At 36.9% G+C, this 26,491-nt stretch overlaps 3 protein-coding genes and 1 non-coding gene across 5 annotated transcripts; 1 reads left to right on the forward strand and 3 right to left on the reverse strand.

The window, feature by feature from the left end:
• The first annotated feature begins 248 nt into the window (after positions 1-248).
• On the forward strand, positions 249-3,661 carry LOC132189219 (Outer arm dynein light chain 1 protein). Of its 2 annotated transcripts, none has more exons than XM_059603838.2 (5): positions 249-445; positions 716-1,158; positions 1,267-2,605; positions 2,701-2,847; positions 2,938-3,661. In XM_059603838.2, exons 2-5 carry the CDS (start codon positions 1,105-1,107, stop codon positions 3,411-3,413), a joined length of 2,016 nt encoding a protein of 671 aa, XP_059459821.2. In that variant the 5' UTR covers positions 249-445; positions 716-1,104; the 3' UTR covers positions 3,414-3,661. The 2 variants fall into 2 exon arrangements, with proteins under 2 accessions (XP_059459821.2, XP_059459822.2); XM_059603839.2 differs by having other exon boundaries at positions 251-445; positions 716-1,168.
• A 982-nt stretch (positions 3,662-4,643) lies between these two features.
• LOC132189220 (Ubiquitin carboxyl-terminal hydrolase family protein) lies at positions 4,644-6,148 on the reverse strand. The gene has a single exon (XM_059603840.2). The coding sequence runs from the start codon at positions 6,115-6,117 to the stop codon at positions 4,942-4,944; it is 1,176 nt and encodes a 391-aa protein (XP_059459823.2). The 5' UTR covers positions 6,118-6,148; the 3' UTR covers positions 4,644-4,941.
• A 110-nt stretch (positions 6,149-6,258) lies between these two features.
• TRNAY-GUA (transfer RNA tyrosine (anticodon GUA)) lies at positions 6,259-6,355 on the reverse strand. Its single transcript has 2 exons — positions 6,319-6,355; positions 6,259-6,294 (listed from the first exon to the last, which is right to left on the reverse strand). It is a non-coding gene; the product is annotated as a tRNA-Tyr (tRNA).
• A 1,328-nt stretch (positions 6,356-7,683) lies between these two features.
• On the reverse strand, positions 7,684-16,594 carry TSD2 (S-adenosyl-L-methionine-dependent methyltransferases superfamily protein). Its single transcript, XM_059603837.2, has 9 exons — positions 16,353-16,594; positions 14,954-15,668; positions 14,735-14,867; positions 13,750-13,990; positions 11,747-11,972; positions 11,392-11,567; positions 10,960-11,263; positions 9,936-10,074; positions 7,684-8,208 (listed from the first exon to the last, which is right to left on the reverse strand). Exons 2-9 carry the CDS (start codon positions 15,658-15,660, stop codon positions 8,050-8,052), a joined length of 2,085 nt encoding a protein of 694 aa, XP_059459820.2. The 5' UTR covers positions 15,661-15,668; positions 16,353-16,594; the 3' UTR covers positions 7,684-8,049.
• Between the last annotated feature and the right edge of the window lie 9,897 nt (positions 16,595-26,491).

Below are 26,491 nucleotides of genomic sequence, written 5' to 3' on the forward strand. Positions count from 1 at the left end.
CAGTAGGATATCTTGGACAAGATTGATATACAAGGTAACTGTAACTGTTACTGAATGACGGACAGAATAATTGTTTACTATATGCTAATAATAATAATTAAATAAAACAATTATTTGTTTATTATATTGTAGAATAATGTCACAGTTAGGGCACCGCGTTACATGCGTGTATGTGTATCAGTATCACTGCTTCGTGTACGTTTCTATATATAATACTCCTACAGAAAATCCAACTCCTCAAACATAATAAAAACGTCAAAAGAATAAGACATAACAACCACCACCAGATCTCTCTCTCTCTCTATCTCTCTCTCTTTCACGTCGTGGTGGTCGTCTGCTTCTCCGTGATCTCAACAAATTTTTGTTGTGTGTCACCTGAGACTCATACTGCTGTAGAAAGGGAAATCGTTTCGGTGGGCAATCTGGCGGAGTTCAGCTTCAAAAGGTGCGACTAATTTCAAACCATACAGCCAAGATCTTTTTTTTTTACCTGTTTCCCTGATATTTGATCCTTGCAAGACCAACATCTCTTGGGTTTTATGTTAAAAGTTCCAAACCAAAGGATTCGGCTACTCGTATAATCAATCGTATTGCATGGGTGTTGGTGTTTTGGAATTCTCTCAATAATGATGATCTTTTGATTTTATGTGAATTTGCAACCTCGATGTTTGATATTAGGGTTCTGCCATTCTGAAATTTTCTTATATGTAAGCAGGAAGGTTTTTGAAGAAACTCTGTTTGGTGAAGCTTCTAGAGAGAAGCTGCTGCGCATACAACTCTGGCCGACACGCTAGAGATATCTTCCCAATCCAGAGCTAGTGCTGGTCCTTTCTTTTCTAATCTCCGTTCGTGCTTGATTTGGGTTCTGTCACTGGTTTCACAACTTCCCATTGATTATGGCTAACCCTTAATTCAAAAAGAAGAAAAAAAAAAAAAATTCCAATGTGATCCTGCCGTAGTTAAATAATTTGCCACCAGAGATGTGAGCAGCAATAGCATAAAAGAAGAAGAAGAGGAAGACGAAGAAGATCAGAGAAAGACAAGAAGAAAAAGTGCATATTACTTCCGTTTTCCTTTGGAATTTGTGCAAGTCCATCTGCTGAAATGGCAAAATTCAATTGTTTCACTTTACGAGTTGGAAGGAAGAAGAAAGATAAGGTGAAAATCAGTTGAGTTTTTGAATTAAGTTTTTCTTTTTTTTTTGGGTGGGGGATTCATATATCGTGTGATTTTCTAACTTCACCATGTTTCCTTTGTTTTCTTTAGGGGAATGAGGAATCTGAATTCAAGAACTTGAAAACCCTGCAAGTCAAGATTGAACATCCTGTGAAATCGTCTTTGGCTGAAGAGTTGAAATTGACGACTTTCAGTGTTGAGGTACCTTATACTGTCCACAGCACCTCTCAATGCAGCGTCAAGGTTATGAGCCATGAGAGTCCTGTTGGGGTTGAAGCAGCAGAGATAGCTTATGAAGGGGAAGATGAGCACGAAGATAACTCCCCCCCGATCAAGAGGGACTTCACTGACTTGGATCCCACAGCTCATGAAACTATTTCTGGTGATAAAGATTTTTATTTTATAAACAAAAACATGGATTTCTCCGATGCAATATTTGATACTCAGGAGAAAGAACATTTTGATGATAAAGCTGATGAGAAGAATAGTGAAAGGGGTGTCAATATGATTCAAAGCGGACATGTTAGTGATCCTGGGATTGAGAAGGCCGAGTTCTGGACTTCCCCAAAGCTTAAGCGCTCCTGTTCCAATGTGGAAACGAGGAACATGCTTTGGAAGACAACTGATCATCAGTTGCCTCCTTCCAAGTCACAGTCTTTTGAAGAATTGCAGGAGTTATCTGAAAAGGTGAGGGAGAATGTTGATCCTGGCAGCCCCAGGTCTATACTGACCCACTTCAGTGCAGACAGAGTGATGTTGAAGAAGCATTCTTCAAGCCAAGTTCTCCCCTCCAGCAGTAGAAGATTGTGGTGGAAATTGTTCCTATGGAGCCATAGAAACTTGCACAATGCGCGGACCCTGAAATCACACTCGCTTCCTGCTCATGCTGCTCTGAACCCGCAAGGTGGATACTCCTCAGATACGCTAGAACCAAACCGAGCTAGGGAATCGAGCAAGATGGCATCACCTGGATCTTTCACTGGAGAATCCTTGAACAAAGGCCACAATGACAACAACGATGGATACAAAAGCTGGTATGCTTTTCAGAATGGAGTTTCCGGTTTGTGGCAGCAGAACCAATGGGTTGCTTTCTCTTCAGAATCATCCCCCTTTGCAAGAGTGGATAAGTGGGTGAAGGATCTCGAAACCCAATATCCACTTCCAGAAACTGATAACAATGAAAATTATGAAGGCATTCTCTTCCCAGCTTCTCCCGAGACTGATAGATCCCCAGCAAGAAGCACTACCCACTTGACCCGGCGGCATGATATCAAGCTTTCAGAGGAGATTTTGCATGCCAATAGTATCATCCAGTCTCTGAATTCATCCTCGACTGTGGCTCATATCTCTGGTATTGGCTTAAAAGTTATCCCCACCATTTCAAGCTTCCCCAGTCTTCGATCTGTCAACTTGTCAAATAACTACATAGGTAATGCTCCGGCAGAAAAGGAAATAGTTTCAGAGGTTATAGATATCCAAAGTCATACTTGAGCTGATTGATTTTTGTTCTTTCTCAAATTGCAGTCCAAATTACTCCAGGATCTCTCCCAAAGGGCCTTCACACGCTCAATTTGTCGAGAAACAAGATTAGCACCATTGATGGACTCAGAGAGCTAACCCGATTACGGGTTCTTGATCTCAGTTACAACCGCATCTCTAGAATTGGACATGGTACTTATCCTAATTTTGCCTGTTTATATGACCTTGTATGTAATTTTTAGAACGATATTCTAAATTTTCACTCTCAATTGTAATAATCAGGGTTGTCGAACTGTACATTAATCAAGGAGCTCTACCTTGCTGGCAACAAGATTAGCGATGTGGAGGGGCTACATAGGCTACTGAAGTTAACAGTCCTGGACCTGAGCTTCAACAAGATAACTACAACAAGAGCACTGGGCCAGCTTGTAGCCAACTACAACACTCTGCAGGCTCTCAATCTGTTAGGGAATTCAATCCAGAGCAACATCAGTGATGAGCAGCTGCGCAAAGCAGTTTGCGACCTCCTTCCAAAGCTAGTGTACCTGAACAAGCAGCCAATTAAACCTCAGAGGGCAAGAGAGGTGCTGACAGATAGTGTTGCCAAAGCTGCGCTTGGGAACAGCAGTTGGAGCTCTTCTAGAAGAGCAGGAAAGAGAGTAGTGAGCCAGGGCAGATCAGTTACTGCCACTGGGCATAAGAGCAGTGCAAGTGTTGCACAAAAAAGCAAGAACAGATCAAAGAGCCGAACTCATTAGCACTTATCCCTAAAGATAGCACCATCTGCACATGCTTCTTCATCCCATTAGGTGTTTCCCCGTTCTTCCAGAATCTAATCTATATTTCGATTTTCTGAAGTGGTGTTTCTTTTTCTCCATTCCTATCTTGAAAGACAGTTTGCAGGCGAAATTTTTGTTTTCTGAAGTTTTTGTTTGCTCTAGTATGAGCATCATATTTGGACAAAACATCTCATGTTATATCAATATTTGGATATGTTGTGGTGTTACCAACTTGCACTTGCATTAGCATCCATGTTATTAACTTGTAAAACTTTGTTGGGGGAGTTCAAGGCAGCTAATTATTTGTTGGGAACTCAAAGCAACTAATTATTTCTTAGATAATGTGCCTGCCTATTTGTAGCTTTTTGTGGAGATTGTATCTGTCTGTATTATCAAATTACATGCTAGCTACCTCCAGCTAAGATATTTCCAAAAAGGCACGAATTGCATGTGAAACGACGAATTGATGACAAAACATTCCAGAGTAGATGAAATGGGCACAAGGAAAGAGCAATAGACCAGTCCACCAAGTATCACCTCATTGAGAGACTCACCAAGTGGGTCAGCTCCAATCTCACAACTGAAAGTATTACCCACATCTCTCCTCCCCTGGTGTAACCAATCTAGTCAAGGTTTTCAAACCGTCTTGATCCCTTTGATCTCATTATATTCTCCTTGTTAAAATATTTTCCAACCTTCTATATGTATAAAACCACCAGAGTACCAAAAAATGCTACTACAATGCACCGACTGCTGCAGACCACAAGACTTTGCTTTAAAGACCGGTGCAAAAGGTTAAATAATTTTAAAGTTTACATTCAGAGGACGTTGGAGGACGTAGGGCTATAAATAAAAAATTCAGTACAATGATGAAAGGCTTTGAGTAGAACATATGGACCATAAGGGTCCTACTTAGGCATGTGCATGTAGTTAGTTCGCAAATCATAAGCATGTACGGTGAATCCTCAATCTGTGGTCCTACTTCCTAGTAGAACTTTTCATTTGCTCGTGTTTAATGTCAATCAACAGAACTCAACCAGTGCTTTGGGGCATATTTTCAACCACATAATAGTCTATGGCCTTAGAACCATAGGTTCATCCTAGTTTACATAAAATGCCACAACTGGTGCCTAAAACAAGACTTGATCTGTACAGGTTCTAGCAGAAGACACAGAAAATTACTAGTACCATTTTGGATATTAGTAGAGAATGATACATAATGTGATTCCCCAACTCATAAAATGTTAACAGTTAAAAGTTAGCATTCCATTAGTGAGCATAATTAAGAAAATGGCATAAATTATGCTGAACATTGATACAAAAAACACTAGACAGAGATGTCAGGGATCAAAAGATAATACCTTATATATCTACAATGTAAACTGCTTTAATCTTGTGTTCAGGAGTGCTACTCCACCACTAAAAGCACCTAACAATGAATCTCTGACAACCTCCTCAAACCCTATTACCGATCCATCAAAAGAAATCCAAATAGTCCATCTCTAAATCATTTCTTCTCCATTTCCCGCATTTGAGCGAATTTATACAGCTTCTCGTTGAAAACCACCTGCGGATCCTTGTGTTTCAAAACCCCATTCTCATCATATGCACCTTTCAAGAAAACAACCCAGTTCATCTCCGTCCCCGCCAAATAAAATGTCCTAGGCTGCTTCAAAAGCATCTGGTAAGTATGCTTAGTCAAACTGAACTCCTCCTTGAACTCCACAATGTGATGTATAGAAGCCCTCTTCTCCAATGTCAAGTTCAAGAGCTCGTGCAAAACCCCAACCCTATACTTCTCCGCCTCCAATGTCCAAACATCCAATCTCGACCCGTCGGAGTACGGCGACACCAACGGAAGTGTGTTCAACAAGTTGAGCTTCCTGGTATCGTCCTCGTCCAAATCCAGATCCTTCCCATGCTTCATTGGAAACTTAAAAGCCCTCTTAGCCCTGTCCTCATCCACCACGAATTCCCTCTCCAACGCACTCACCGCCAGCAACGGATCCCAATTCACCAATTCGAGCACTCTCTTCCCATCTCCTTCAACCACGATCCGAAAGTAATTCGGGTACTTCTCGACGCGGTCCCGAAAATCCTCGGGAATCCCAAACACGGACCTGCAATGGTAAATCTTGCTCAAGGGAATGCGCTTATTCGCGGACATCATCAACAACTTGCGCACCGTGGTGACCCTATCGGCCTCCATGGAGTCGGCGACGGCTCGCTCCTCGTCGAGCAGGTCCTCCATTAGCTCCGTGAAGCCGAACCACATTTTGCCGTCGGTGTGGCGGTAGGCCTGGAAGAGCAAGGGGTAGCGCTCGATGGAGCGGGCGACCTTGCGGCCGCGCGGGAAGCCGAGCTCGCGGTGGAGCTTGCCGGCGTCGTCGAGGCGGAGGACATGTTCGGGCTGCTTGGAGAGGAAGTCCTTGGACTTGGTGACGAACCGCAAGAAGGCATCGCGCTCGACGATGTGCTCAAAGTGAGGGATGCGATTGGGCTCCGAGTTGACCAGTTTGGTGCGTGGGCTCTCTTTCTTCGTGTGTTTCTTCTTGAACTTTTTGGGGGTTTTGGTGACCAGAAAGGAGGTAGAGAATGGGGAGGTGAGGAAGGGCTTAGAGGGGTTGGGGTTAGGGTTTAAGAGTAGCTTTAGGGTTTTGGTCAGGAGGAAGCGCCAAGCCATGGAAGTTTTTGAGTTAACTACTGGTTACGCTTATATAGTTATATATACAGCGAAAGTGATGATAAATGGTGATTTAGGTGCTCAGCGCCTTGATGATTTCTGGACGGGGTAAAGGTTGAAAAACAAAAAAAAAACAAAAAATCCGACCTGCCGGATTCGAACCAGCGACCTAAGGATTTCCCTGACGGGTGTTTTGACCCACTACAGTCCTCCGCTCTACCAACTGAGCTAAGGTCGGTTATTGACAACATTCATGGGTAAAATGATATTTAAAACGTATTTCATTGGAGACACTACACTTTATTCATATCTTTTTGTTGGTGAATCGATCCGTGCAAGGAATACTTATATAAAAATAAATTAAAAAAAAATCCTTGTTAGGAATTATAGATGGAATTCACGTTTGATCAGAGTCCATTTATGTATCACATTTCATGGTTGCATCAGATAGTTTGCTATGGGTAGGCCGTCTAGGCCTTGCTGTTGAGGTCTTTATTTGCGACTCATAGCGAGCAAATGCTACCATGATTACATTCAAGTAAAATAGTTACAGTTGGTCGTTTCACCTATCTTTATAAATAGATAAAAAAAAAAAGAAGTTATTGTAGATTTTATTTAAAGCACCACAATGACTCACATCAACACCAAAAGATGAATCTAAGATCCCTTACTGTTTTCTTTTCTTTTTTTTTTTTTTTTTTGAATAAATCACTGCATTCTCAATAGAATTAAATCGACAGAATCAGAGCAACTTGTTCTGCCGTTAAAATCACTCGAATACATTCATGTGGTTCATATAACCACACACTATCCATGACCTTATTCGTAGCTAGACGTACAAGAACATGAGCCCCTTGGTGTTGTTCACTCAATATATGTTGTGAGCGCATTTACGAATGTTGAGTCTCATATTGAGAAATTATAAAGAAAATAGTAATGTTATAAGGAACAGTAGCATTACTCTAAGGAAAAATAGTAGTTAGAGCTTGTTTAGGATTGCGTTTGAGAAATCGAGTTTTTAAGTTAAAAAAAAGGCTTTTAAGCAAAAGTTTCATTTTTAAGCTTTTGTTAAAAGTGCGTTTTGACTATTTTTAAGCTTTTTGGACTCTTAAAAGTGCTTTTGAAATAAGAGTAGTGATCAAATATGTATATTAATTTTAGTTTTTAAAAAATGCATATTAATTTATTCTCGGTAAAAACTCCCAAACGGTTTATCTACTAACAATATATAAGCAATGAGAGGCTTCTCTATGTGGATCCCCACATTTTTGGAGTGGATGATTATTAGGCTTTTGGGTTGAAATTAACACATCAATGCCAACGGATAATTCTTCTGCCTTCCATTCCACCACTGGTTTTCGAACAAGGTTCCATTTGCATTTCTATGTCAACTTTTGCCTTATCTTTGCCATTCAGAGCATGCGGCCCAATAATTCTTTGTAAGCTTCAATGCTAAACCTCAGAGGAAGGAACTTGCGCGAAACTTCAAGCGAAGAAAATGATCAAGAAAGTTATTTGTTCTACGATGAACACAAGAAAAAGACACAAACAGAAAGAAACAATATCTTCACAAGAATGCACTGCCAAGCACTTTTATATACTAGAGCAAACAGCAGCGGATTATTCTGTAATTATCTTGACAATCTTAATCATGTGGTTGTATTGTTATAATGTGACATCACATGGAAATTTAAATCAAATCTCATCCTATGTAATTACATCAGCCCTATGTAGGCCTTACGGCTACATAGCTTTGGTGGTTGGTTCCACTAACATTCTTTTCTTTTTATCTCTCTGTTTCTGGTTTCTTCTGTTCAAAAATTCTCAGTGTCTCCCTTTTGATGGTGGAGCTTTTTGATGCTTAATTAACATCCAGAAAATGAATATGGATACTATGATGTAATTTCTTCGGCTCCCTCTGGAAACTCATAATTAATTTGCTTGTCTCTTAAACAAAGGTTTCTGGCAGATAAGAAGTCTCTCATCACTATTACTTTCCATCTCTACAACCCGTGCATCCCACTTTAGCCTTGCTGTTAGAGCTCTTGCTGATTCAATGAGGGAGGCTGTGTCACGGATTATCACCCAACCCTGCAGCAACCGTTGGCGTCAGCATATTTAACATGATAGAGCGAACGCAAAGCCGTCCAGCACAGGAACCATTACAAGCATATTGGGTTCTAGTGGGTACTCAAAATAATAAACTAACAACACTCATTTTCAATACAACCCATCTAGATGTGCGATTTCTGATAATATGATATTTTTCCCTGCTATGCCTTTTATACATGATTCTGAGTATTTAAGAATCATAAAACTCACAATGACTGATTAGAAACACATAGATATTGGTCAATAGAATATGAAGAATTGTAATGTTTGTGCTCATAAAGTGAATACAACTAACAAGAACAAGTGTTTACTGCAACACGCAGCCAGCACGACGTCACTTTCATGTTAGTATAAATGTACTGCATTAATCCTGTCTATCATTCTTATAATAAATAACCAACACAGAGATTTGCAGAAGATGTACTATGAGCTAACTCTATGAATCTAAATAACGGAAGCTCAGGTACACATATGGCAACGGTCAAATGATTTTGATATGTATTTCATAGAAGAAGAATTTAAGGTTTTAAACACTTGCAACAAAAGGAACGCAACTTGAACAATCAAATGATGAAAAAGGCATGCAAGTTGTGCATCATGAGTTCATGACATGTCTATCAGAGATCCAGCAAAAGAAAAAAATGATTAATAGAACAATCGTATGGTAGTGGGGATTATTGGGAGGATAGAATTGGGTGAAGGAAAAGATGGATGCAAATCCCTCTAGGCTCACTAAAACCAATCAAATTAAAAGCTTGGACAAACTGAGAGAGATAAGGGGTGTTAGCAATAATTTGGGGTATTACCTTTTCATGATCAAATTAAACCATTCAAACCAAGGTATAAAGGGTAAACTTATATCTTTACATTTTCTTTCCTTTCGATTCTCCATTATTACTACCAATCCGAAGGAAAGATTATCACCTACCCTCCCCCCCTCTATCCTTCCCATCCCCCCTTCTCTTCCTATTTCCTCTATGTCTATAGAACATAGCTGAAAGTTTTGACATTCAAGGAGTGGTTAAAAAAAGGCTTTGTGGATGATTCAATATAAAACCCCCATAGGCAATTGATTTAGCAGCCGCACTTGATCAAAATGTAGAAGGAATTACAAAAATGTCAATATTTTGTTGAATAAGACAAATGAAAATTACAAAGTTCTGTTATACTAACAGCTTGTTACACCCAGTAAAAGGAATGAAAAAGACAATAGAAGGCCATTCAAGGCCACTATTCCCACATTCTAACATATGCCATACACAAGTTCATAGCATCACATCATTCTTTTTTTTTAAAAAAAAAAATAGACATAAACAATACCACCTTTCATGATCCTTGAAAAAGCTTCAATTTTAATAATTCTCATTTTCTATGAACTTCTAGCAATTAGTCTTAAGTTCTTAAAAAAATCACATATAAGCATGAAAATTATTTATTCATTCTACAATACGACATCAAAATGCAAATTACATAAATTTAGCTACAGAAAAATGGTATAGTTGTTGATTTAGGGGAAACTCCTCAATGAAAAAATGTTTATGGCGTGCAATTTCTCACATAATTTCATATAAATCAACTGCTTCAAGCATGTCTAATTGATTATTCTGCTACACCTTTGCCATTAAAAATTTATTTCATGAATAAGGTGATCAGTGCAAGGTAACACTATATATGCAACATAAAGAAAGAACTATATAATTTGGTACCTCTGGTCGAAGTAATCGATCAATCTCAGTGAACAGATCAAGTGAGGTGCACCTGTGCTGCTGACCAATTTCAAGAGATAGAAGTCCTGCTGCATGTACCAAGTCATAAGTCCTAGGATATGTTGGAAAAGATTCACACCTGAAAGGGAAGTAACATATATCATAAATACAGGACAAAAGTATAAGCAAACCTATATTATTTTCAATAATGAGAGATATACAATACAGAGGCCGAATTTTCAGGAAGCAAATTACACCTAATTTATTCTGTATAAATCTATGTTACTCAAAAGTATCATTCCACAACAAATGCTAAGTTTTTCATGGGTTCCTTGAACTGTATTATATAATACTGATATAGTGGCATATCCCTTAGCATGCATTACTTCTTTTCAAGGTTATTCTATTATTTTCAGAAACTTCTTCACCAATATTCCCAACTAACTCCAGAGCTCCAAAATATTTGGACGCTAAAATATAAATCCAAACTTTGTTTCTGTTACTAAGCAGCCTCTAGTTCTCACCTGTAACATATCCAAATTATAAAATTGGAAGGTAACCACTGACAAATTAAATTAAATGCTAATTTTCCAATCAACAGTTCCATCATTAGACCTGTAACACAAGCCAAGTACAATAACAGGATTAGAAGCTCAAGCCCCTTTACCAAGTTAGTGTTTTCTGCATTCTGTTTTTAGATGACCCACCAAATAAATTGCCCAATTTAAAACTCCTGAACAAGGCAGTTAATTGAGAGATATCTGAAAGGGTTAGGTTGATGCACTTCCTCATGAATGTTTTGTCTCTAGAGAGAAAGAAAACGTGCAACTTGGATCAGTATATGACACAGTTGTGACATCAAAGATTCAGAGTTACCAACCAAACTAATTAAGCTGATACACTATCCTTGCATATATATGAAGCCCTGGAGCAACAACATGATATTTGGCTGAGATTCCATGTAAGAACACCAACATGTATGGGATACACTGAAAGAAAAATGATAAGAAGAAGGTGGCATTACCAATCATGCAATACACCAACAAAGCCCCTGTCCATGATCAAGGGAAGGTAGTTGGGTCTGTTTGTAGGAACCACATTCATGACCCACACAGACTTCCCAGCTTCCAATAATGCAGAATTGAAACCACCAAAATTAGCATTCATGTCTAGCACATTTCTAAGCATGTTATAAGGTGGTGAAGGATCCTCATCGCCAGGTCTCTTTGGATGATCGGAGAATATTATCGGTGACAGAAGAGACCAATAATTACGGACTGCTGCTTTCCAGATGTCAGTATCATCAGCAAATTCTTCAGGGTGCAAACCTGATAAAACATTTAAATATTAACATATAAAGGACAGGATATTATGGACAAATATTTTCATCCTCTGTTTTAATTTTATTTGATTTGCATGTTGCTCCAAGCTGTGTGAGCAAGAACAAAAGAATTACCATAGTATGCGAGTTCACTCTTGTTCAGGGTAGCCCTTGATGGCCATGTTTTCCCCTCTTCAATAGGAATCCATCGGCGGTTCTGGGTTCCCCCTATGCAGGATTGGAGTGATCGATAATATGGAGATTCAATATCGTGGCTTTTGCTGCATATAGAAGGGCCAGAGCTAGACTTCCTACAAATATAAGTGGATCATACCATGTATCAAGATTATTACTTATGGACAACAACACCCATATCTATCTAGACCTACATCGAGATCTCTGTGTGTGTCTGTGTTGTGTGTGGGGTGGCTGGGGGAGGGGGGAGGAGGGGGTGTCAGTGGTTCAGGGTATCTTATGTCGGTATCCTTACCGCAAACTGTAACAATTCCTTTTACTAGTCTTTTTCCATACTATAGTTTCATCTTGTTGTGACAGCATCTCCCAGCAGAGATTTTCTGCAAAACCACGAACAAAATTCCCAATTTTCTGATTCTCTTTGGTACGGTATCTTCCTTGAACATTGGTAAGTGGTGATGTCCAGACGAAGTATCCACCGGGCTTTAAAACTCTATCAACTTCAATCAAGTAAATACCATCTGTACCAAATGACATGACTATACAGTTACAGAGGTGAACATAAAGAGCTATAATACGAGTTAAACATTCTAAGATAAATTCAAACTATTATTTGGCATATCAAAAGGACTAGTTTTCGAAAGTAATATTTAAACAAGATACCCCAGATGATAGTAGCAGAATAAATGCTGTTAAAATAATGCAACTCCAATAAGGAACTTTAAAAAGTCAGGATAATAAATTTCAGGCCATTAAAGACATCTAGCCTCCAGTTTATTGAGCTCTTTGGTGATAATTAGCTGGTTTTTATTTTTAAGTAGACCAGAATAATTTCTTTAATGAGCCAATTAACATATAAACCAGTTATCATAATTTAGGATCAGATTACTAAAATAAGTAGGCTATGTATTCTTCTCTGCAATTCCACCTCCTCGCAACATACATTTGAAAGGAATTAAATTTTTGTTAACTTCACATTGTATATTCTAGATATTCTTCCAAGTAAATAAGGATATCATGAGCCACTGTACCAATTGCATTCAGAAATGAACTATCGAAAAGGAAAATCAAGTTGATCAAGGTTTTCTTAAAAGTATATTAAATCAAAATTCAGATAGCAAATAGTAGCAAATGAGTCAACCAGCCATTCAAAATATGCTTTTGGCTACAAAACTCGCAAGACGACTTATCCTCTTCTTTTTCTTCTCTTCTCTCTTTCTCACAGATTTTTCTCACAACAGCAACAAACACACCAATCAGCACTCCACAAAATCATTGAGTCAATTGCAAGAATCTCTCTCTCTCTCTCTCTCTATATATATATATATGCCGTTAATTTCTCTGTAAATTGTATGGACACTCTCACTAAGATATTCTTTCACTCTTTTTTTGAATTTCTCTCCTCTCTCTCAATATTCCACCTCCAATTCTGCCTCCTTTATACAATCAACACCACCTCCCAGATGTGTAAACCTCCATCCACCAACACCTCAACCTCAACAAGCAAACTCCTCCACCTCTAGAAATCAACAAAGCAGATCTCTTAAAAATCAGATTGCAAGTTAAATTGTTGATCTGGATACCCCTCCGAGTCCTTGGTTCAAACTCAGTCTTTATGCAAGTCCCACAACATGGGCCTGATAACAGTCAGATTTGCAGATTATGGAATGAGCATTCTGATAATGCTCAGATTGCTTCACTCTTAGTAAATTGATGGAAAATGTTATTTATATGATTATAAAATGCTTTAAAAAATATTGATTTTCATTGCAAGCCAACAATAGAAAATAATTTCCCAAAAATTTGCATAGTTCCAGCCAAACAATGAAGACATCATTTTTCTCAAAAACTTTTTTTTTTTTTTTTTTTTTTTCATTTACGTCGAAGCAAATAGTCTTAATGATTTAGCAACTCTAAGCTTTATTATATACTTTGGTATGTTCATCAGTTTAAGGATGTACAAACATAAGATCCACTAATCATTTCCTAATACTTCTAGGAAAGAATATGAAAGCGGATATTTACGTATCTTGTTCAAATTGGGTAACAATATAAAAACTTTTGTTTTAATACTTTCTAGTAACTTGGACACCAGTGATGTGGTACCCTATTGGAAACAAACTAAAATATACAGGAAAAGAAGAAAAGGAATAAAAGAAAGAGGAAGAAGCATGTTTGCCTTTGTGGATGAACAATTGCATGTATATTCAATTATGTCCTTCATGAATTTTTATCCAATTATATCCTAAAATTTAGTATCACTTTAACATTTAACTTTCAAGTTTCAAGTATTGATACCTTTTTGGTCCCAATCAATGCCACATCGTGCACAATGCAACATGTCAAAAGAGAGAGATGGATATGGTAACTGTTTTGAAGTAAAAGAACCAATCATAGCAGGAAGACCCCTTTCAAGAGTCAGTTGAACTTGACTGCCCAGAGCCTCATAGTTTGCAATGCACATAGTTAAAAGCTGATTGGAAAAGAGATGTGCCCCAAAGCTACCATAACCACATCCTATATCCAGGATGGTCCTAACCTGCAAAGTTTAGGAGATCATCACATTCAGTCATCATTTCAAACAAGGGAAGGCAATTTCCAAGCTAAGTCTTTAAAAATTTGTTCAAGTTGAGTAGTACCATAATCACACATTAGAAGGATACACATATACACATCACGATATACAAATATAAGGCTTTAATACATAGATTGGATAAAAATCCTTACGTTACTCTTATGGTTTTAATCTTTGTGTCAAAATAATGACAAAGTAACCATAAGATGATCTGCCATGTTTGACAAATCAAGCAGTAGACACCAACCAGGATTAAATGTTCCATAACACAAAAGCAAACTGATAAAAGTAGTCATTAGAGTCATGAAATTGCTGTAGAATTACCAGTCTTGCGGGAATTTGCTCAATAATTTATATGCCTGAAACATTTCAAAGTTCATGCATCCAAGGTTGCACTTTCAGGGAAAGGTGCCATTCGATACATTGCTGCTCTATTCGATAGTAAGAGAGATTTTTTCTTCCTTTAGTTTTTTATATGTTTTTTTTTTTTTTTTCAACAGGATACCCTACAGCCAGGGTGGTATTTTGACATGGAACCTACCAGTTTATAATAATTAGGCACATGCCAATAAGTAAGCCAACCGCCAGGCTGAAGAACTAAAGTACAAAGGAATATGACTGATGGACAATGGAGAAAGACAACCAAAACAATAAAACAAAAACCATGTTTAACATGTGGTTCCAAACAAAAAGTAAATAATTACCTACCCCAGCGTGAATGAAGTTAGATTCATTTCTCAGCCCAATCATTTCTGCAATCTGATGTGAATAGTCCTCAATGCCATCAAACATGAGAGAGGCTGAACGGAAGGAGATCTGTTCTTCCTCCAACATCATCATCCTGCAACCACAAGGAATGGAGAAATTAAAGAAAGATCAAGGGGAATGTTAAGCTCATATAAGAGAGTTGGTTAATAAGAGACTCACCTCTTGGTCAAGCTTCCGGAGGACATTACCTCCTGTGCGGTAATTTTAACATTTGCAAACCAGATGACATCTCTTCCAGTAGGCCACCTGAGAGGAATCTTGTAATTTACAGGTGGAAGAACCAAACAGTTTTGCCTCGGCTCATGCCCACAGAACCGGTCATATTCATTTCCATCAGAGTAACCCAAAGCAATATTCTTTGAAGCATTGAAGCAAGGAACATAATTTTCAAACTCCTGAGGACAGAATTCCAACTCTTTCAGCTTTGAGGAACCAAGAGAAAGCTCTCCAATATCCCACAAGTCTGAAACAAGTTGCTCTTGGAGTCGCCTATAGCCATGGAATATGTGGCCTCTCGAGGACGTTGAAATAGAAATCGTCCACCAAAAAGATCCAGTGAGAGCAAGAATTACAATCAATACCAAACTGAACTTTAAAAGCAGCATTGCTAATTTGTGCCGACTTCTCGGAGTTCCGACCACGAAGGAATCGGATGCAAAACCATTATCGGTAATACCACATTTGGGAGTAGAATTATCTGGGAGAAGCAGCCGAAAAGGAAACCTCAAGGCTAAATAACTTTGATCAGAACCTCTTCTATCCAACTCTTCCTTTTCTGGTTTATCTTTCATTTGAGAGTCCCACAAATCATGGCTGCTCCCAGAGATCCGTACCCCAGATACACCTCTATGCAGAGGCCTGGACATCCTTTGACCTGGAAACCCCGCCACATGAAATTCCAAAAGAAAAAAAATAAAATAAAATAAAATAACTCCTTTTACAAACAAACTGACTAATCCACGAAAGTCTTCCACTCTAAATAGGGTTAATAAAAAGAAACAGAGAAACCCTCCACTGAAAAACTAGTGAAAGCCTATGAACACAGATGCCCAGAAACGTTATTCACTCAAACAAGTCAAATCTTAAGAAACAAGCAAACCCAAAAGAGTGTTTCGTTCAAGCGAGCTAAAACATGGAATATAAGGAAATTTTATCATTGGATACGCCCCCAATTTACAATACTAGATCCACAAACCGAATCACCAAGAAGAAACTCTCCCAACAATAATGTAAGTATGAACCCAAAAAAGGAAAAAAGTGTAATTCAGATTGACAAAAAAAACGAAGGGAAAGTAAAGCAGGTACATTTTTATATAACAAACCAAGAAAATCACCATCAGTGAGTTCCGTAACCCCGAAGTCGCAAAAAGGCAACTCCATTTCCGTTAAAGAAATTCACTTTGGTTCACTATATCTCCTACTAAAATCTAAACCAGACCAAGATTAAACGAGCAGACCCCATTTAGATCAATTCAACGGGTCTCAGAAACCAGCAATACATCAGTTGAATATCAAATCAAGCGAAAGCTAGAGGAAGTAGTTGAAAAGCAAACAGTACCTTGCTCTATCGGCGGCAGAGCCGGAGAGAAAAACAGAGAGAAGGAGAGTAGGAGAGAAAGCAAAAAGGCCCGAAAATCAGCAAGAATTCATGACTGGTATTAGGCCACAACAAACAACCTTGTTGTTTTCTTTAGCTCTTTCTCTCACTCTCTTTCACTGTGGTGAATGCTTAGAGAGAGAGAGGGAGAGGGAGAGAGTGGCAGAGTGAAGAAGCAGCGGATTTTGTACCGATCCAATCACGACAGAGCGAGCTCGTGAAAGCTAAATTGTTTTTTTATTTTATAGTATCTGTTTTTATTTACGAATCTATACAAATTTTGCATCACAATAATAAATGTGACGTAAAATAAGCCATACTGTACACTATTGCTAGCTGTTGTATTATTACTCTGTTCTTCAATACCCTTTCTCCTGCCAATGAAGCTGCAACCCCAACTCTTAATTCTCTCTCATTAATATATCCCACCACAACAACCCAAATCCCCATTTCAAATTTCCAAACTCATTAATGAGAGGAAGAGAAGGACCTAATCATCCACCATTAATTTTTGTTTAATCACTCCAACATGTCAATGAATGACTTTTTTTCGGGCATTCTTAGTTAAATCTGATGATAATTTTAAGAGTTACGTCGATGAACATGAAAGTGAAAGCGTGAGAGCGCAATTGTGAGTAGGGTTAGGCCAACTAGCATTAACAAGTAGAGGCACAATGGACAATTTTCCTTGCTGGCTACCGCAATATCTATGAATATATGGATGGTAGATCTTGAGAGAGTGAAAACTGTATAAAAGATTAGTAGGCATATGGATCACATTTGACTTGTGCCTGATTTGGCGGGGCTTGACCCATTTTTATTTATAATGTTTATTTAATGCTACATTCACACTTGCGTGAGCTAGCTCTCCATCGGTGGCTCCACACTCAATTAATATCTCCACGCTCTCCCACGTGTAAAGAACCCAATACCCAATATTTTTTTTTTTTTCCAATTTTCACATCTAAATTCAGTAGCAGCGAATTTAGAGCCCACAAATTAAGCCACGCTTTTCAACCGAGAATGCCCCAAAAAGGGTAACATCGTAACTTACTTACTTTCATTGCCGTGTAGACGGGTACAAAGTACACCGCATAACACCTTACAATTGCTTTAAAACTGTATGAATTTTAAATTAATTACGAAAAAGATTAGGGAATGATACGTTTCATTGCATAATTAGAGGAGAGATTAGAGAAGTCACATGAGACGATGATGAATTGAAGATCAATTTGGCGCACTATAATTGATTTTTTTTCTTCTTGAAAGGTGGTGTGTGACCGAAGAGGGCCCACCGGGCCGCGTCGCTCTGTCGGTGGAGCCGTTTCGTGACGTGTCGGCGAAAGATGGACCATTGAGATGTGCGCGTGTCACGGAATAGCAGTATGAGTTCTCGTGGTCTCTCTCTCTCTCTCTGAATTGTCCGTTTGTAATGGCGGTGGTGGTGGTGGTCTGTACGCGGTATTTGAATTCCGAGGGGAAGAGCTGTCACGGGGATTATTGTTTCAGGTGGAGTCATCACGGGGCATTAACCTGGGGAGGCTGGGACCGCTGGGTCCTACGCCTAAAGTGATAAGATTTCTTGAGTGGGTAAAAATATCCTTTGATTTTTTTAGCTTTTCACTATTTCATAATTAACTGCAAGGTAATTATTTCATTTGATATGATGGTGTCTTTTATAGTTATCTTTAATAACAATATTAACAATATTATTGTTTAGAATCTAGATTGTTTGAAATTCAAATAATAAATATGAAAAAGATAATTTTTTATTTTATTAGGATGGGGTGTAAAACTCTATTTTACTCGATAGTTTTGTCAATGAATATTTTTGGAAAAATTACACTTTATCCCACTAAAGTTTGAGGCGTTTTTCAATTCGACTTCTAAAGTCTCAATTTTGACAATACACTCCCCCCAAACTTCTCATTTTTTGGAATTCGACCAATGTTATTCCAAAATTCTCATATTGCCCATAATTTTTATTTTTATTTTTTATAATTAAAAAAAATATTGGGGTGCAAAAATGGGCAGACGGCCATAGTCACCCCGGATTTTTTTTTTTTAATTTTTTTATTAAAAAAAAAATTAGGGGCAATATGGAAAGTTTGGGATATAATTGGTCAAATTGCAAAAAATTGAAAGTTTAGAGGGTGCATTGCCAAAATTGAAACATTGGAGGTCGAATTGAAAATCGCTCTAAACTTGGAGAGTAAAGAGTACTTTTCTCAATATTTTATATATGAAGTATTTTGTCAAAAGAATACAAATTATTTAAAGTGAAAGGTCATATTATTTTTTAGTGTTTTAAGCTTGGATAATTAATGTTATTTTTTATGATAAAATTGAATTGTCTATTAACAATGCTTAAACATATAAGTTCAAATGAACTCTATCTCTTTATTTTATCTGAATACTAATAATTCAAACTAAATTACTGAGATTTAGAATTATCTCCTCCTCATGCACCAAAATCCAAAACTAAGTTCCAAGGTTGTTTAGTAAAGCAGAATAATAGTTATGGCACCCTTATCATTGACACCTTTAAGCTTACTTTTACCGTTTTCATAATGATTGCGAATATTATTAACTTTTACAATACCTTAATTAATTATTATTATTATTATTATTATTATTTTGGCATTTAAGGGATAAGGGAAGTGGGGGTGGTTGGAGAGTAGTGGTTAATATGTACATTCATATGATATGTTACGACTTTGTATACTAGAAAAAGTCAAAAAGGCAATATCCAAAATTCTCAACATTTTGATATGGGATCTAGCTTACATGTTAGCTAGCATATATACGGTAATATAAGCAACGATCAAGATTGAATCTTAAAATTAATTTACTTTGAGAAACTTTTAATAGGAGAGAAAATGAAGAAAGATTTTGAGAGATTTAATATTGACCGTTGCTTAAACTACAATATACATACTGTTATTTTAAAGCTGGCAAAACAGGTACCTGACAAATAAATAGGTACCTATTTATACTATGCATGTAACTATTATTTATAACGCCTAGATGAACCTTATTATAAAAAAACATACATATGATAAATGGGTCGTAAATAGGTCATGACAGGTACTTGTTTTGTTAGCCCTGACAGTTATTTTAATAACAATATGTAAACTAGATCCATTGATATGATACCATTTTGTTGTTTTACCGAGAAATGTAATTAATTAAAAGGACAAATTTTAGAATTTATATATATATATATATATATATATATATATATATATATATATTGAAAAAGAAAGAGAATATACAAGTTCACATAAATACTTAGGTTGGTAAGCCATATGCTTCAGAATTCAGCTTTTTAAAGCGTATAATAAATTCCCATATGATTAAATTTTTAAAATCTATTAAACAAATACATTTATATCAGATAATAAATGATAAGGGTTTGACATAAATTATAGCTTGCATAATAAATTTATAGAGAAGATATACTCCAACAATTAACTCCATCAAATATTAAAGTGGTGCCATATATATCACACCAAGTTACATTAGGTTCAGTTTACACAGGCACATCTATATTTGGTTGATATATATATTTTTTTTCTAATTTATATTTAGTTGAAATTGAAGGTCCCTAGTCAATAGTCCAATTATTAGCTTTCTTGTGATTTCCTTGTCTACAAAGACTTCAACCAATGCCTACCATTTGAGAGCTATATGTATTTGACTATTAATGCTATTGTTGATTTCATAATTAATGGTCAGTTCTAATCTTAGTGCATCCCATTTTAGGTTGGCTAATTGTCCAAGATAATTATGCATAACGTTTTTATTTTATAACTACCTCCACAATATCAATTGATAATTTTAACCAAATCTTGAATTTTTTTTTTTTTTTTTTTTTTTTTTTTTTTTAACTAGAACTTATCCAATAATTGATTAGAACTGTCATGTCAGTGATAATTATAGTATAAAAATGTAATTTATAGCATTACTCTAATGCATTTACTGAATTTTTTTTTTTTTGGTTGAAATGCCCATACAAGGCGAGGGAAAGAGAAGAGAGAAATTTCATGAGGAGTAATTTTCAGCCGATTGAGCTACTTTTTGGAAACATTAAATTATTGTACACAACGTTTTTTAATTACTAAATGGTGCAACTAATCACTGCCTAGCAAATGATGCATTATCCTGTAGCATAGAACATGTCCTTATTGAGGAAATTTCCAATTCTATTTTAGACATTATCTTTATTGAGCGTTGTGCTTAAGTTATTTGATATCTATAAATCGCTCGATTCATTTTTTTTTTTTTTTTTTTAAAAAAAAAATTACTGAATGGTTTATTTGTGTGGGGAAAGATGATAAAATTGAGTGTTTCAGTTTTTTTTTTCGTTTAAAGAATTATGGCCATTTTTTAGGTAAATTAATTAAGAGCCATGCAAGAAGATTCTTCCACCACTTGCATCCTAATAACAATATAACAGAATTTTTTTTTTCTTTAATTTTTTAATTTTTTGTTATAGGCAACTTTTATAATAGATAATGGATCAAGCGATCTGTGATATCCATGCATGAGTAGATCAGATGCCCCAGGGCCCAGTCCCACATTTCCAGCTCATTCCTAGGACCCCACCCCTGGAACCGATGATATCATGTCCTACGTTTCTCTACTCATTAACCGAAATGGACGCAGATTTGCAGCCGGTGGAGCATTTCAGGCAGCAGGCAATACCGCCTCCGTACCAAAATTTCTACCCTACCAAGTACCAAGTCTTCAATATTTATTGCAATCCACTCTGCGGTGATGGTAGGTATCCAAAGTTAACTTAGGAAAGCCGATTTGGTGGGGTTGCTTTTCTGCCATTTTAATCATTTTTTTTGGCCCACTTCAATTGTAATTTGCTGTCTTACTGATTCCCTAGTTAATCTTTTTATCATGTATTTCCGGCTAATTTTACATTGAAACAAACGGAGCGTTAGAGAAAATTAAGTTAGATATTTTCTTATGAAGAACGATGTAGGAGTTAATTAACTTTGGACTAACATTACATTATTGTATTATTGTAGTGTTTTTAATTTATTAGGCAGATTCCACACTTACCACCAAAAACAGTTCATGTGAGGTGGGCGGGTGTGTCTCCATCTTAGCAAATTATCGTTTTAATTGACTTGAAACATCATGTGTTGAACAAAGTTCCAGTACTGTCCACGCATAATGTTGCATGATTTACGCCTAATACCAACGGGTCGGAGCCGACAAAATAAAAGGCTAAGGTAGGACCACCATGATCATCGCCATGGTCGATCTTGACTGTCCACACCGGCTCTTTAAGCCGGCAAACAGAAACCCAAGAGTCAAGAGGGATCCATATACCTTTACAGCAAGCGGGAATCAATTCAATCCAATTTGTGCATCTTTTTAATTTGTCCTGAGAAAAGAGAAAGAAAGGTTAAATGGATTGACAGCAACAGGGTCATTTGACAACAAAAGAATCAACAACTAGCAAAAATCACTTTAACGCGCTTTGGTGACATATCAAATCAAGTTCGTATTTAGAAAATATCCTTCACTATGGAGGCTTTTTGGGTCTTCATCTGTCAACCTGTAAAGCATTAACTTATATATATATATATATATATAGCAGCCACAGCTACCGGCCCACCTCCACCGCCGGCGGCATGATTTTTCTAGTTTGCTTTTCAAGTCTCCACCAGGGCACTTCATATATAGCTATATCTTTGCTGCATGCAATATTCTTCTTTTCATTGATCATGTTTGGTCCTTTATTCTTGCCAAATATATCCGAGTGTACGTACCAAAGGCCTCAATTTCTAAAAATTGGATAATAAACGATTTGGGCATATTGCCCTTTGGGTCGGGACGGAATCACAAAAGCATAAAGATAATAACTCTGCTGTCGAGGACTACCCATTAGTATTGAAGCCTTTCTTCTCAGTTTTTTTTTTTTGATTGTTTCCCCGGAATTGAAAACTATTATAGTTATCAAATAATAATTATATAGTAGTATGCAATCAATTGAGCTAAGAACCCCTTTGATTGTTATGGTTCATCTAAAGTCATTTTGTTTTGGCTATTTTGACGCCTTAACTGTTAAAATATTGATTAAATAATTAAATTTACCTATTTCTATCGGTTGAAGTATTTTTGAGATAATGAGTAATTTAACATTAACTTATATACGCTGATATACATATATAAGATAACGGATTTCATATTGTGGAATTATCAATTGATTTTAAGACCTTGTATGATTTTCTCAAAACACTCGCTGAAATCCTTGTGCATAGAGGCCAAACTTGAGTTTTCTATGGGTTTTTATAATAGAGCCACAAGGGGTCAAAGCCAATAAGTGTCAAACTTAATATTCTGGACATAATAATATATATTATACAAGTCTTAATACTTTTTGAAACAAGGGGTAATTAAAGTTGTTTTTTTTTTTTTTTACATGTGTTCACACACAGGAAGAGAAATGAGGGAGGATAATTCGAACTAATGACTTCTACTTTATGAAATTATCAAGCCAGAATAACTCAACAGATCAAATTAATTTTTTTATGGTATCAGAGCTTTTTTGACACGTACGTCAAATTATTTTCTTTGATGGATTCATCGTCTTCCACCACTTCTTCTCCTGGTATTAAATCCGCAACCAATCCTGTGATCAACCCATCTCCTGATTCCTTCATCAATAATTCATCTCACCTTGTCTTGATTAAACTGTAGCTTGACAATAACTTGACCAGGGAAGCCCAAAATGGTCCCGAATCTATGTTTTCATTGATGAGCTCACCTATCTTTGAAGCCTCGACATTATTAAAAAATACAAAACGTAGCTCACTCACCTTTCAAGTTTAAACAAAATCATCAAAATGTATCAATAAAATATTCTTTCTAAGGTGGAATTCTTTTGTTTCTATATCAAGTACGAGTGAAAGAGATGAGTGAATAAATTAAGGGTAAGCAGTAATCCGAAACTCGTCGTTTTGTCATCTTATTTTGGTACAGAACGTGGGGTGGGGGTAGAAAAAAGAGACAAACAAACAAAAGAGATGAGAAGGAAACATCCCGAAACAAGGAGAGACGAAATTACATACCGGCTGCTGAAGATGAATCAAAAAAGTGTTTACAATGCTTTGCATTTGTGACAGATTTTCGGATTAACACGTGGAATATTTAGTTTTTTTTTTTTTTTTTGAAATCAATACGTGGAACTTTTATTAAAATCAAACAGCCAAACCCAACTGCTCTTGAGCAATTAGGTTCTGAATACAAGAAGGTGGACCTGAAGTCCACACCTTATTCATCAACTGTTTTGTTCCCATTTTCGCCAACTCATGGGCTGGACGATTCGATTCCCTATTAATAAAGGACAACTTCCATTGTGGAAACTCTCTTAGCCTCATGCGAATGTCATTAATCAAATGGCCTGTGCAGCTCCAATCTGGTGACCCCGATAGCACTGCATCAACCACCGATTTTGCATCTCCCATAAAATGGATACGCTCATACCCCATATTCCGACACAGTTGGATCACTTCCAGTGCCGCCAATGCTTCAGCAGCTGCAGGTTCAATAAACCCCCGTAAGGTAAGACTTTTGAATGACAGAGTTAAGATTTGAATTCAAAACTTTTGGCAATGATATCATATTAAATTACTGCTTATCTAAAAAATCTAAATTGATAAAAAAAATTAATTAATTAATTAATTATTTAATGTATACTTTTAATACAAAATACAGTTTAATGGAATCTGACCCCCTAAAATTAGAGTGTTTCAAATTTTGGCTTTGTCACTTCTGATTTGATCTGAAAATGCAAAACATGCAACCCATCTCTCTCTCTCTCTCTCTCTCTCTTTCTCTCTCAAATTTTGAAGATAATGTTCTTGTCAATCATGTTTCAAATTGAGAACTTTGAACAAAATAGAATTATTAGTATTGTCGAGATTACGTGCAATTTAGTGAAAAGTAAAGAGAGAATAAAGAAAATTTATGTGATTAGACAGTTTGTCTACATCCACAAGAGCGAAAGCTAATTTTTTTCCAAGTTGAAAAAGAATAGATTCCAACTTTTATATATATATATATATATATATATATATATATATATATATATGTGTGTGTGTGTGTGTGTGTTGGAATTAGTGGCTCATATTAATACTAGTGGAAGGCCAAGTAGACGAGAGCAAAATGAAAATTGCGATAGCGACATTCACGGAGCGAGAGTTTACTGGCCCATGGGCGTAATTAAGTTTGTGGGGGAAAATGATTAGGTTGTGGGGGTACGAGGGCGTTGCCCCCGCGGTACAGTATGGAGTATTTTGAGGATTTCCTTAATAAGTCCGTAGGGTTTAGGGTTTTTTTTATATATATGTATGATGTAACCCTGAATTATTATGAGTAAAAATACAGTCGCGTCTCTGTGAACGTAGGCAAATTGCCGAATCACGTAAATCTGTGTGTCGACTCTCTCTCTCTTTTCGATTCTATATTGTTCATCAATTATTGTCCTCGTATAAGACCACAACTTGATTCCTGCATTGAAATTCTCAATATGTCCTTACAATATTGCAAGGGGCTTGCATTGCACGTCCAACCTATTATTCAATCTTAACATAACAAACTAAAATTAAGCCACAATGGACCATATCGACTCGCTAGTTTCGTTTACCCTATGCTCGTTGCACTTATATAGTCTTTATATTATACACCAATATTTTATCCCCGTTCACAGTCCGAGCTTTTGTCCACAAGAAAGATGGATAATATAACAGATTGATTAAAAAAAAAAAAAGGAGAAAGAGCAATAGCATTCAGTGAACCTATGATTTTCCTGTCGTTTCTGGGAAGGCTTAACTTACCAAGAACCTTATCCCACCGTAAGACTAAAGTTACTATTTTTACTGAGTTATATGGTATAAACATATAACAGGTAGTAGCTATATAACATGCAGATCTATATAATTTCTTCTTACTAGACCAATATTTCACCCTTTCTACCGTGATATCAAATTCGAGTTATTGGGTTTGTGTTGAATTTAGAAGTCGTGTAAAAAATTATCAGTCCCCCTCGTACCGGTAAACAGTCGTAGACTTTGATGTATTATGAGTTCAAGAAGGATTCCTTCATTTTTCTAGTAGCTTTAGCATAAGACAGAACAATTCATTTCAACATTTCATATGACTCTAATTAGCCCATCGAGGGAACGATAAGCTGATTACCAATCAATTCAAGCCAAATGCCACGAAAATCAGTTTTGGATGGGGGAAACAACATGGGGACAACCTTGGCCGCATACACATGAGGTGCTGTCTTGTCTTAATTTGTACATCGAATGGCTGAGACAATATTGTTTAATTTCCATCAATTTAGATTGAAAATACCTAACCCAGAGGATTAGAAAGTGAAGGAGCCCCACCCCCCTCCAAAGGAACTTTGTGGAAAATGAGCCATAATTTTGCTGATGACGACCACGACAATGATGTTTTTGGCAGCAAAGCATGTCATCATGTATGATAACAATGCTCATGGTCTACCATGTTTACCAAAATGAAGCTGCAAGTCTCCCATTCAATGCAATAATAATTGCACAAGTGGCAGCCGCAGCACGTAAGTGTAAGCTCCACTCAGCCACAAGAGCCTCTGGACCCCATTGCATGTGAGTGTTAATCTGAGGGAACTTCTTCTCTGTTTTTGCTGATTAAGCATGGTGAGTGTTGAGGTTCAATAATGCCGCTTTTCTCACTTTGATGGCTCTTAAAACATGTCTTGCGGGGTGTGATTTCGAATGCCATAAAAGGCTTTGGCTTCTTTCATTGGACACCAATTGGTTGTCAGATGAAATGGTCAAAGGTTCGAGTCGGATCCAACAAATGGTATCAGAGCTAGGGTCATGGATTCAAGTCGCGGGAGCCTCATATTGAGAGAGGGATTGTTGAGGTTCAATAATGTCACTCTGCTCGCTTGAATGGCTCTTCGAACATGTCTTGCAGGGGTGAGATTTCGAATGTCATAAAAGGCTTTGGCTTCCGTTACTGGACATCAATTAATTTTCAGATAAGATGGTTAAAGGCCCAATCCAACAGTGAAGAAAGAAATA

The sequence above is a fragment of the Corylus avellana genome, chromosome 9, assembly GCF_965113065.1.
Source record: "Corylus avellana chromosome 9, dhCorAvel1.hap1.2, whole genome shotgun sequence".
NCBI lineage: Eukaryota > Viridiplantae > Streptophyta > Magnoliopsida > Fagales > Betulaceae > Corylus > Corylus avellana.